Source organism: Antechinus flavipes, chromosome 2 (genome assembly GCF_016432865.1).
Source record: "Antechinus flavipes isolate AdamAnt ecotype Samford, QLD, Australia chromosome 2, AdamAnt_v2, whole genome shotgun sequence".
Lineage (NCBI taxonomy): Eukaryota > Metazoa > Chordata > Mammalia > Dasyuromorphia > Dasyuridae > Antechinus > Antechinus flavipes.
Window position 1 is genome coordinate 651,343,848 of NC_067399.1, and position 12,765 is coordinate 651,356,612.

The following is a 12,765-nucleotide window of genomic DNA, read 5'->3' on the forward strand; positions in this document are numbered from 1 at the left end:
GGACTGGGAGGGACTCTAGAGTTTTATCTAACCTATGTTACAGATGAATATAAGGGATGTTGGTTCACTGACACTAATTTTTCTACTATCTTTGTCAAAAAGAGAAAACTTTGTAGGTGACTTCAATCTACTCTTATCTGAGCTTATACTAAAATGAATCTATATTTTAAAACTTTTTCCACCTAGAAGTGTTACTGGAGTTTCTCCCACAATAAAAACACCATAAACTATCATTTTAAATGGCTAAATGGGAACCAAACATTAGCTCCAGAATCAGAAACGGCTTTTGAGTTCATGTAGGGTCACGGGCTAAGAACTGGGAGGGACTCTAGAGTTTATCTAACTTATATTACAAATGGAGAAATTAAGACCTAGATGGATGTGTTAAGGGAAAATAACACACCTTTTAGCAAGATTAGTAATTTCCTTCCAGATAGCAATCCACACTCTCCACATGCTTTTATACATGTTATCTTTCTGTCAGTGGACTCTCTTGGGGTCCCCTGCTTTCCTCTCCTGCTTTGGGATAAAAACCTGTCACTTCGGGCAGGTTTCAAGTAGGAGTCTGGAATCTCTCTCTTTTGGAATTTTATCCATTTGGACAAAGAGCAGCCCAGGCTGGGCAGGAAAGATCTAGATCAGGCCCTTGGCTTAGGTTTCTGAGGTGACTCCCAACTGACTCATATCAGAATATAGGACAAAAATGGCCATGGGACCACTTATTCCTCTTCCTTTCTGAACTCATTTTACCCAAGAGGGTTGGGTTTGTCACCCTGTAATATACCAAAAGAGGCACCTCACTTTTTCAGTGTCTTGGGGGAATGATTGTTCCACATACATGAGTTTTGCAAGTCACTAAAGCTTAACTCTTGATATGCTAAAATTGAGAAAAGCAGATTTAAACATTTGAGATAGAAATCTTTCTAAAATGCATCATATATTTCCTGAACATTTTTTTTCTGGTTAAAGACACTTGTTTATTGGTTACAATATCAACTCATGGCAGCATGTTTCACTGTGCCATTGTACAAATACAAAGATTAAATCCATTGGAAAAAGCTATAAATAGAAACTGAATTTCTTAAAACAGAATTTACTATAAATCAATAGAATGAATATGTTAGAGCTGGGAATGACCTTGAGGATGATGGGGTCCAAGATTATGGCTCATAAGTGCCAGGGCTTCTGATGACAGACTATCCCTGTTTGTATCCCAAGATCATCACAATGAATGAGCCTTAATTCCAAATTCTGGATCTGGAAGAGATGGATGCATCTAAGGGAGGTGGCAAGACACCAGGGAGGGGAAAATTGGCTTTGGAGTCAGGGGAGGTCCTGGGTTCAAATTCTCCCATTGATGTTTTTCACTTTGGGGACTTATGGTAATTCACCTAGAAACTTTTTCTCCTCTGTAAATTGAAGTTCCTTCTAGATCTACAATCCCCAAACCTGGACTTAAGTTTCTTTGAATCTCTGATTCTTATGCTTTAAGCTAAGGAGTTAGATTAAAGGACCCCTAAATTCTCTTCAAATCTTTATTCTAATCTAGCTTCCTTTTATAGAGAAGGGAAGGTAAAATCACTTCCCCAATGGGAAGACCAAAACTGAACCCAACAACCCAGACCCAGAGATCTTTCTCCTGCCCCACCCAGTCTTACATGGTGCCTTCAAAAAAATCAAATGACTATAGAATTATGGGTTTTAAAATATTTGTATCCATTTTTTCCTTAAAATAAGTTTTTCTGTGTTTCTGCTTCTTCCAATCTCTTTGATATGGGTTATCAAGCTAGATGACTCAGTTTATTAGGAGTGAGTACAAAACAAGAGTCAACAAAACCTCCACGAGCAGGTCAGTCTGAGAGCTCTGTTGTCCAAGTGGGCTGTTGGGAGGCTTTGTCCGCTTCCTTCCTGGTCCTGAGCACCTCCCAGCGAGCTCCAATTGCCAACTAAGGGACTTCTCCCTAGGGAGGTGCCATGTTATCATAATTATTGTTAGTGTATTGTTACCTCTATGCTGCAAAGGGGCACACTTCCTGCATTAAAAAGCTTGGGGAAGTTGGCCGAGGTCCCAGAGACAATTAGCCCCTTCCTCTGGTACTTGGTCACTGTTAATTACATTGATAGGAAGAGGGAATATGGCACTCAGCAGATAGTCTTGCTTGGGAAGGAAAAAAATGGAACTCCTGAGAAGGGGGGTTAGTTGCTCGTCTACTCACCGAGCCCCCAAACACCCCCATTCCCAGCAGGCACTGGCTTTGACTTAGCTACATTCCGAGGCCGGGGCACCGATTAGCCACGCCCTAGTCACCCAGAAGTCCCTGGGCACAAGCATGTTTGGTGAGTGATTAGGGGCCAGACGGGGCTCCAGAGAGAAGGGGAGAATAAAAAGGAGCTCGATTTCCCTTTTTGATAACCTAGCCTACATGCAGCATCCAAGTTCTTCAGGCTTCCCTCCATCCCTCAAATCACACACCTTGCCCTAGGAACCCTGTCAGGCAGAACAGTCATGGGACAAGGCAGGGCAGGGAGTTGGAATCACAGCACCAAGCTCTCTCCCTAATCTGCACGGCACTGGGCGAGCCACTTAGCCGACCCCTACATCTCTAGTGACCCATCTGTAAGAGAAGGGCTCCAGGTGGGTTTTTCTAAGAACCCAAGGCAGCTACACAGTGCCTTCTATGGGAAGGCTGCCTCAGGCTCTTGCTAGCTGCATGATTTGGGGCAAGTCAGCTAGTAGTTTTCAGCCTCAATTTTCTCATCTGTGAAATGGGCATAACAATAGCACTTTGCATTGCAGCTTTGGTGTGAGGATCAAATAAGAATATATATGAAGCACTTTGGAAACCTTAAAGCCTTTATATATGTCATTATCAGTGATATAGTAATAATCATAATCATACCTAAGGCTCTAAATCCCATAATCCCAAATTCTGAGACAGTGACTCCAATAAACATCCGGAGCAGCTAAGATTTCTTTAATGCATGTGAGCCCTTCTCCAGAGCAGCCCGAACCCTTCCCACTTCAGCAAATGTCCACCCGAAGTAGCTGCAGATACAAGCTAAGGAGAGCTAGGTTTGAAGTCAGAGGGCTTGAGTTCAGCTTCCACACCTGTCACACACTACTTGGGTGACCACACACAGATCATCTCGCTTCTCCAGGCCTCAGTTTCCCTCTCTGAAAAAAGAGCTGATTAAGCCAGATGATTTCCCTGGTTCCTTCCAGGTCTGGCCAGTTCTGGGGCCCCTCGACACCATGCTCTGGACTTGTGGTAATGAGCATCCTCCCTGAATTTAGGCTGGAGACAGACACGGCCCATTGCTGGACCAGGACCCCAACTCTCTACTGCACAGAGGCACCAGGGCTGCCTTTCACAAAAGCCTCCCATTGTCCAGGTTTAAAAACAAGTGACTAATAACAGCTGCCCTTTAAGAGCACTTTGAAGTCTGCAGTAAACTGCACCTATCTTAACTCATTTGATCCTCACAACAACTTTACAAGGCGTGCATGTGTTATTATTATCACCCCCTTTTTCAAGAACTCAGAGAGACTGAGGGGCTTGCCCAGGGTCACACAGCTGGGGGGGTCTGGGGCCAGCTTTGAAAGCCTCATCTAGAGCCCACAAGAGGCCACGTGCCTCTGGAAAGGTCTACCCCCCCAGGAAGGATTCTGGGATCGTCCTTCAGTATCGCAGGCTCCCATAGGTCTTTGGTGAGTGAGCAGATAAAGGTGAAAGAGTTCTCTGGAGGGTACTAGGGATAAGCTAATAAATAAACAACAAGGGAAAACCTGAACCCAAGTATGTAGCTAGAACCCCAATTTAGGCGCCCATGCGGCCCCCCAAGGGATGGTACTTTCATGTCTTTGGGAGCAAGAAGGCCGGGAAGGGGAAAGGGAGGGGAAGACCCATTCTCCACGAGCAGGGAATGGATGAGTCCGTGGTCCTTACACTGTCCTCAGAATGGAGCGAGCTGACCTGAGCAGTAGGACCTCGGGCATCTTGGCCCACCAGTGGCTCCTTGCTTACCCCGGGGAGGTGAGAGCTGCATCAGCCTGAGAGTGGCTGGGCTACCCCGAATGATTCTGGAACAGAGATGGATGGGAGGTGAGTCAGATCCCTACCACGTTTCACCCCTGCCCTGAAAAAGGAGAAGGGTGGGGTACTTTCCTCTGCCTCTATCCCCACTTGTGGCTCCTTTCTGGGGATGACTCATTGCCTTTCCCTGGAGCCATTGGTCCCTGCCTCCATGTTCTAACACATTCAGCCTGGGATACTTCACACTCTTACAAATCCAGCTGGAACCCTCCGAGATTGCTTCCCTAGCTCACCTGTGACCTAGCGGCTCCCGACCCTGGCTAAGCTAAAATACCCTACTGAAGTTCCTGGGGGTCCCGGCTACCTCACCTCTGCTACCCAGGGTGCTTTGGGGGTGTCAACCAATACTCCCCCCATGCCTTCTGGCCCTTTAATTCCCTCCTTAATGAATCACGACTTCGGGGCTGAGCCTTGGGAGCGAGTCTGAGACTTCCACTCCCAAGATCTCCACCCTACTCCCAACCTCAAAACTGGAGCCTGGGAACACGCTTTTCATAAAAGAGGCAAGAGCCTGGCTTGGAAAGCTCGACAGCGTGGAGGTTCTGTCCCGTCAGATCCCCCCGAGCCATGGCCGGGAGCCCATCAGCGGTCTCGGCTGCCCCCGAACCAGCCATTCCGCACCCTTGAGTTTCCCTGGTCTCTCCTTGATCTCAAAAGCATAAATTTCAGCCGCTCCTGTCTCCCACATCCCTTAGCTCAGGTAACCTCAAGCTCGGCCTGCTAGGTCCCAGCCAAGGTTCACTCACGGCGGAGGGTGCAGCCGGAGCCGGGAGTCGCCGCTGGACCTGAGCTGCACCTGACAAGCAGGGAGAGCTCTTCTCCTCCAGGCTCCCCAGGTGTTAATGGATGAGGCTCCACATCACCTGGGTGGCTGAATCTACCCGTGTGGGAGGTGCCGCAGGTGAGAATGGGAGGAGGACGGGAGCAGTGGGTTGTGGAAAGGCCCGGCCCCTTCTGGGCCGTGTTAACCTTCCCCACGGCGGGCGGGTTGGCAGCGGGGTGGGGGCTTGTCTCTCCTTGCTCAGCCCCTCACCCACATGCTCCGGTTGCCCACCTGGAAAGGAGCACGGGCAGGCTGGTACTCTGCAAATGGCCAAAAGGGCTTGGAAGAGGTAGAATGGAGAGGAAAGGAGGTGGGAAGGGAAGGAGGCAGAATCTCCCACAGGTGCAACAGGCTCCCAGCTGGGAGGAGAAGGAGAAGCTGTAGGTGGGAGAGATAATAACTAGCCTGGGGCAAAGACGACGGCCGGGCAGCTCACTCTCCAGCCAAAGGGACAGGATTGGAGAGCCTCAGAACAGAGGAGCTCGGGTGGAAGACGCAAAGCATGAGAAGAGCAAGCCATGATCCTCCTAGAACCTTGGCAGTTTGGGTAGGGGAGCATGACTTGTAGAGGGGGGGGTTCATTTAATTTTTATTTTTTAATTTTCTTGTGAGTTACTCGGGTTATCCAAGATCACAATGCTACCTGAGGAAGAATTTGAACTCAAGCTGCTCCCAAGGGTGACTTTTAGAAAAAACCTGCTGTCCAGACAAAGAAGAGCTTGGGATAAGCCGAGGGCCAGTCAGGCATCCCTGCCCCTTCCTATGCCAGCTCCAGCTGTCCCTGGTCCTCCGGGAAAGGGCACAGCAACACAAAAGGGCCCTGGAAATGGAGTCGGTTCTTTTTGGATGGCCCATGATGCCCTTCCCAAAGGATGCTTGGGGCCCCAGCTCCTTCCTCCCCCTCAGGGACACAGCAACACCATCCAAATCCTTTGCGCCAGCCCCCAAGGGGTTTAAACCCAATAAAACTCAGGTGAGGGAAATGACATCTCCATGACATCTTTTCTCTTTACCCACGGACCCTTTCTACCTCTAGACCCTGGCTCAGATTCACAGACTTCACAGACACAGACAGCCTCTGACACTGCCCATATGCCCAATGAGCAGGAATCCCGACAAACAGCCATCTAATCCGTCTTAAATACTTTCAGTGACAGGGAGCTCATTATCAGATCCAAGACGGGATAGTATAAAGAATATTGGAGTTGGAGTTGGGGAAGACCTTGAATCACATGCTGCCTCTGATTCTTCCTAGTTCGGCTATCCTTATTAGAGACAAGAAATTACTCACACTAATTACTCATTAATGAGGATTTTTTTGGGGGAAGGGGAAGATTGTTAAACCAGACCTGTAATTTCATCAGCATGGGGAGCATCCAAGGCTTTAAGGTGAGGATCAACTCTGAAATCCAGTCCTAGAGAAATGTCCCCGGACCCTGAGATAATAACCATCTCTTGCCAACTTTTATCCAAGCAAAGTATCAGAGGGAACCTGACTTCACTCGGTCTTAGCTGTTCTCTTCAGAGCCACCGGTGATCTCTTAATGGCCCAGAAAGGATGGTCTTCTCTTAATTCTGACCCTTCTTGGTCCACTTGCCGCCTTTGACAATGTTGATCACCTCCTCCTGCCAAGACTCTCTCCCCTCCTGCCCTCTCCTGGCCCTCCCATCCAGCTAACTGAATTATCTCGGTTTCCTTCTCTATTTCATACCCTCTTACTTTGGGTGTTCCTCCAGGGCTCTGCCCCGGGCTCCCTTCTCTTTCCACTCCACATTTTTATCTCAACATTTCCCATGAGTTCCGTGATCCCTTGAAAGGCAAATGATTCTCAGGAAAGTGAAGGAAAGAGACAGGAAAGGGATAGGCATTTAAATAGCGCCTACTGCGTGCGATGCTCTGTGGTAAGTGCTTTTTTGTAAATATTATCTCAATTGATACCCAGATGCATCATCCAGTCCTAGCCTCCCTCCTGAGTCACAACCCAATATCCAAGGGATCTTGGACGTCACAAATTGGACATCTCGGGCATCTCGACGTGTCTACAACCAAATCCATCCTTTCCCCCTATTCTGTACTTCCCTATTGCATCATCCCCCTATCACCTGCACTCACACACCTGGCTGCCATCCCTGACTCCCTCATTCTCATTCACTCTACGTGGCCAAATCTTGGTTCTGTTGCTTTTGGATAAGTAACTCTCTTCCCACCGGAGTGCCTAGGTGCAGGCCCTTACCACCTCGAGCGTGGCCCCAGACCAGCTTCTGGGTCAATCTGGTTTTTCTAAGTTGTCCCCGTGCTCCGGGAGCTCCAGCAAGCCCACGACCTTTGCCATCAAAAAGGAAGTTCTTTGTGGGTATTAAAGCTCTTCCTAACCCAGTTTCTTCCTTCCTGCTTTCCCTCTGAAATTATGTAGCTTGCAAACACATAGCCGGATGAATGTTGGCCCTCCCATCAGGCTGTAACTCCTTTGAATTAGGGCCTCTTTTGACCTTACTCTGAATCCCCAGCGCTTAGCCCAGTGCCTCACACAGAGTAAATGCCTCATAAACATCTGTCTCCCGACCAACTGACCCTTCACCTTTCTTACACCTTGTTCTTCCAGTTCTCAATAATCCAGCTCCTCTGGCCTTTTTGATGTTCCTCAAACATGCCTCTCGGTCTCCTTGCTCTGGGCTATGGTACTGGCTGTTCTATATGCCTGGATTGTTCTGTTCCTTCGTTACTGCCTCTCAGTTTTCTGGGCTTTCTTCAAAACTCAGCTCAGATCCCACCTTCTGCCTTTCCTAGGCCCTTCCAGCTGATAGGATCTTTTCCTAAAAAATGACCTTTCATCATCTCTAAATACATCTTGTTATGTGCAAGTTATCTGTCCCATTCCACTGTGAGCTCCTCGAGGGGCAGGGACAGTGACTTTCTGGCTCTTTTCCAAACAACATACCCTATCTCTTAGTTCCAGCGCTTTCACTGCCTGTCCCCCATGCCTGGGACACACTCCTCTTCAAATCCACCTTCTGGCTTCCTTCAGACCCCAGCAAAAACCTCATCTTTTATAGCAAAATTTCTTAAATTGAAGGTAACTGAATGTGGGTGTCGTGACATTTATTATCAGTAAATGTTTGATTTGTATACCTATTTTATATACCCAAAGTCAAATAAAAATTTCTCTGCGGAAAAAGAGATTTTTGAGAGGAAAAAGTTGAAGAAGTCTTTCCAAATTCCTTTTAATCCTGGTGTGTTCCCTCTGTTGATTATTTTCTATTTGCCTTGGCTATGGCTTCTTTGTACGTTATTTGGTATTTATTGTTTCTTCCATTAGACTGTGAACTTCTTAAGGGTAGGATTATTTTTGTCTCTTTTGTCTTTCACACCTTGCACATAGTACAAGCACTTGATAAATGTTTATTGACTGACTGTTTCTCCTCTGATCAGTGAGAAAAGAGGTAGAAAAGGGGCAAGGAGAAATGATTAAGTGCCAAAGTGGAATCATGTTCCTTTAAATATTTATTTGCTGGAAACAGAATGGATGTCCATCAATTGGAGAATGGCTGAATAAATTGTGGTATATGAATGCTATGGAATATTATTGTTCGGTAAGAAATGACAAGCAGGAAGATTTCAGAAAGGCCTGGAGAGACTTACAGGAACTGATGCTGAGGGAAGTGAGCAGGACCAGGAGATCATTATACATGGCAACAACAATACTATATGATGATCAGTTCTGATGGGTGTGGCCATCTTCAGCAATGAGATGAACCAAATCAGTTCCAACGGAGCAGTAATGAAATGAACCTGCTATGCCCACCGAAAGAACTCTGGGAGATGACTATGAACCACTACATAGAATTCCCAATCCCTCTATTTTGTCCGCCTGCATTTTGGATTTCCTTCCCAGGCTAATTGTACACTATTTCCAAGTCCGATTCTTTTTGTACAGCAAAATAACTGTATGGACACGTATACATATATAGTATTTAACTTATACTTTAACATATTTAACATGTATTGGTCATCCTGCCATCTGGGGGAGGGGGTAGGGGAAAGGAGGGGGAAAAAGTTGGAACAGAAGGTTTTGTAACTGTCAATGCTAAAAAATTACCCATGCATATATCTTGTAAATAAAAAGCTATAATAATAAAAAAAATATTTATTTACATCCCTATTCTATTTGAATTTTAAAATGTATGACCATTTACTATGATTTGTCCCCATGTTTAATGTGGTGAATGGTCTGGAATTGAAGGAAGAGGAAGACAATCAAAAAGAGAAAGATTAGACCCAGTCAGGAAGACCTGATGTAATAAAACTAAAATACTTACTAAATGTGCCTCTAGAGTCTCCTTCAGCTCCAAATCTCTGATCCTTTAATGAGTTTTAGGCTGAGATGAAAGAAAGTGTCTACAATGTAACTACATTAAGAGCTAGCCATCCCCTCCACTGCTTGGGAACCCAGGAGAGAGAAATTGAAAAGGAAACAAGTCAGCGCAAGTGACATTGACATTTGTTCAAGAAATCTGCCATCAGCCCAGATTGTTATCTCTTCCTGCCCCTTCCACTTTGGGCCACTTCTGGTAGATCATTTGTTCTTTCATGGAGATACAAGGTATCTCTGTAACTTCCATTTTTTTTTTTTGAAAGTTTATTTTTTTAAATAACTTTTTATTGACAGAACCCATGCCAGGGTAATTTTTTACAACATTATCCCTTGCACTCACTTCTGTTCCGACTTTTCCCCTCCCTCCCTCCACCCCCTCCCCCAGATGGCAAGCAGTCCTTTACATGTTAAATAGGTGTAACTTCCAGTTTGGATGCTGTTTCCTAGAAGTCTCTTAGGCCCTTTTCATAGTCTTTGAGAATTTCCTGGAGTGAGTAGAAGCCTGTGGAAGCCACCAGATATCGGATGTCCCTCTTTGAGAGACCCCCCTGCCCAATCATCAGTAATTGGCAGGAGGGATGGGTCCTCCCCAGGATGGCGTGGGGAAGGGCAGGTGAGATCATGTCTCTTACATACTAATCATGAGGCCGTAATTACAGGTCAGCTAAAAGGCTCCCCCACAGAGCAAGCATCTTGTACCCTTCAATCAATTCCTGAACCCTCAGGAAGAGGCCCAGGTTTAGATAGGAAGTCACCCACCCTCCTTCTCCTGGCATAGCCTTGGAGTCCATCCCCATTTTCATAGGCACTCATTCAATCAACAAACAGCACCTACTTTATGCCAGCAATGGAGATACAAGATGTAAAAATGGTACATACAGACATACATACATGAGGTATAAACAACGAGGCAATCCCTACTTGTAAGGAGCTCACATTCTTTTTTTTTTTTTTTAAATAATTAAAGCTTTTTATTGACAGAACCCATGCCTGGGTAATTTTTTTTTTACAACATTATCCCTTAAATTCATTTCTGTTCCCACTTTTCCCCTCCCTCCTTTCACCCCCTCCCCCAGCTGGCAAGCAGTCCTATACATGTTAAATATGTCACAGTATATCCTAGATACAATATATGTTTGCAGAACTGAACAGTTCTCTTGTTGCATAGGGAGAATTGGATTCAGAAGGTATAAATAACCCGGGAAGAAAAACAAAAAGGCAAACAGTTTATATTCATTTCCCAGTGTTCTTTCTCTGGGTGTAGCTGCTTCTGTCCATCCTTGATCAATTGAACCTGAATTATCTCTCTTTATCGAAGAGATCCACTTCCATCAGAATACATCCTCAAACAGTCTCGTTTTTGAGGTATATAATGATCTCCTGGTTCTGCTCATTTCACTCAGCATCAGTTCATGTAAGTCTCTCCAAGCCTCTCTGTATTCATCCTGCTGGTCATTTCTTACAGAACAATAATATTCCATAATATTCATATACCACAATTTATTCAGCCATTCTCCTATGATAGGCATCTATTCAGTTTCTAGTTTCTCACCACTACAAAGAGACCTGCCACAAACAGTCTTGCACATACAGGTCCCTTTCCCTTCTTTAGTATCTCTTTGGGGTATAATCCCAGTAGTAACACTGCTGGATCAAAGGGTATGCACAGTTTGATAACTTTGGGGGCATATTTCCAGATTAAGGAACTCACGTTTTAATATAATACCATAGTATGTAACTATTGCAAAAATATTAAGTGAATATATAAAATATCTACAGAGCCTCAGAGCTGAAAGGGACCTCAGACTCTAAATAATAATAATAATAATCACCATCATTTATGTAGGACTTTAAGGTTTACAACTATCTCATTTGATCCTCACTTGGATCAAATTGATCTTTGGATCCTTGGATCCACTTGATCCTTGGAAATAGGTGCCATTATTATCTCAATTTGGCAGATGAGGAAACTAAGGCAGATAGAAGTTAAGTGGCTTTTCCAGTAAGTGAGCCAGCTAGTTGAGTGCCTAAGCACTGGCTGGATTTGAATTTGGACATTCCTGTCTATGTACAGCTAGGTGAGGCCATAATTCTCAGAGTACTAGGCCAGGGGCCATAAAGACTTATCTTCCTGAGTTTAAATTCAGCTTCAGAGCCTTACTAGCTGTGTGACCCTGGACAAGACATCCAATTACATCTCTGAATTGCTCCATTATCTAGAAACTTTCCCTTCTCTTTGGAATATCCATCAGATGGCTCCTACATCTTGCCTCTAGGGCTAAGTAGGAGAAGTTGGCTTTTCCCCAAGTGACAGCCATTGAAAAATACAGATATAAAAAGAAGGAAAGAAAGAAAAGAAAAACACAAAGATAGCTATCCCATCCCTATGAGTCTTCTCTGGGTTAACTGCTCCCCCTTCAAGTAACCCCCATCCTAGTTGCCATGTTCTGGGTACTTTCCACTTGCCAGGATCTTCTTGAAAATGTGGCTCCTAGAATCCAACACACACATTCAGAATGGTGTCTGATGAGGCAGGGGACAATGGGATCATCTCCCCAATTCTAGGTCCAAGGTATAAAACTTCTTGCTCCTCTTTGGGTGTAATTCTGTCAAGCCATTAACTTTGGAAGCTGAGTTTTTAAAAACTCAAGTGTAAGGTTTTCTACTTATCTCTGTTGCATTTCATCTTAGTAGATTCAGCCCAATTTACAAATCTGAGGACTGTAATCCAGGGCCCTCAGCTTCCTCTCAGCTTTGTAGGATTTGCAAATCTCTAAGCTATGGGTCCTTCTTCTATTCCAATAGTGCCCAACTTCATGACCCTATTTGGGGGTTTCTTGGCAAAGATACTGGAATGATTTGTTATTTCCTTCTTTAGCGTGTCACCATTTTACAAATGAGAAACTGAGGTAAAGGATTAAATGATCTGCCCAGGGTCTAATAAGAGTCTGAGACTAGATTTTAACTTCAGTCTTCCTGATTCCAGGCCTGGAGTTCTATCGACTGCCCTTCCGATGGGCATTGAAAGCTATCGCAGCATAATAATTCTAGAGTTGGTCTTTGAATGAGGAAAAACTGGGTTCAAATCAAGTATTAGACGCTAACACTGTGACTATGGGTAAGTCATTTTATCTCACAGAACACTAATTTCTAGACTAGCTGCTTCAGTAGAAATAATTTCAGTGGCGAGTTTCCCAAGCCAATAAAGCCCTAAGAACTACAACGATCACATAAGAACCCCAATCATCGATATGGATTGGAAGAGAAACTGGAAGCCATCTCATTCAGTCCTCTCCATTTACCGTTGAGAAAACTGAACCTCCAGCAAGACACATGACTTGGCCAATATCACTCAGGTGAGTAACTGAGTATCCCAGGTGAGAAAACAAGTCTTTGACTCCAGATCCAGGGCCTTGCTGTGCCATATCCTTACAATGATGGACAAAACCTCCTGATAAGCCGAAGAACAAGCAAA

At 45.1% G+C, this 12,765-nt stretch overlaps 1 protein-coding gene across 4 annotated transcripts in view; it reads right to left on the minus strand.

The window, feature by feature from the left end:
- The window catches only part of ACSBG1 (acyl-CoA synthetase bubblegum family member 1), a 103,760-nt gene that overhangs the window by 46,758 nt on the left and 44,237 nt on the right, over positions 1-12,765 (minus strand). The window contains exons 1-2 of one of the 4 annotated variants that reach the window (XM_051982412.1): positions 4,841-4,941; positions 3,948-4,081 (exon numbers count right to left, since the gene is read on the minus strand). The exons of the other annotated variants lie outside the window; for them this stretch is intronic. Of the exons in view, the coding sequence (XP_051838372.1) occupies positions 3,948-3,997 (50 nt within the window). The 5' untranslated portion in view covers positions 3,998-4,081; positions 4,841-4,941. Of the gene's footprint in view, positions 1-3,947; positions 4,082-4,840; positions 4,942-12,765 lie in introns of those variants that run through there. 4 annotated transcript variants of the gene reach the window in all.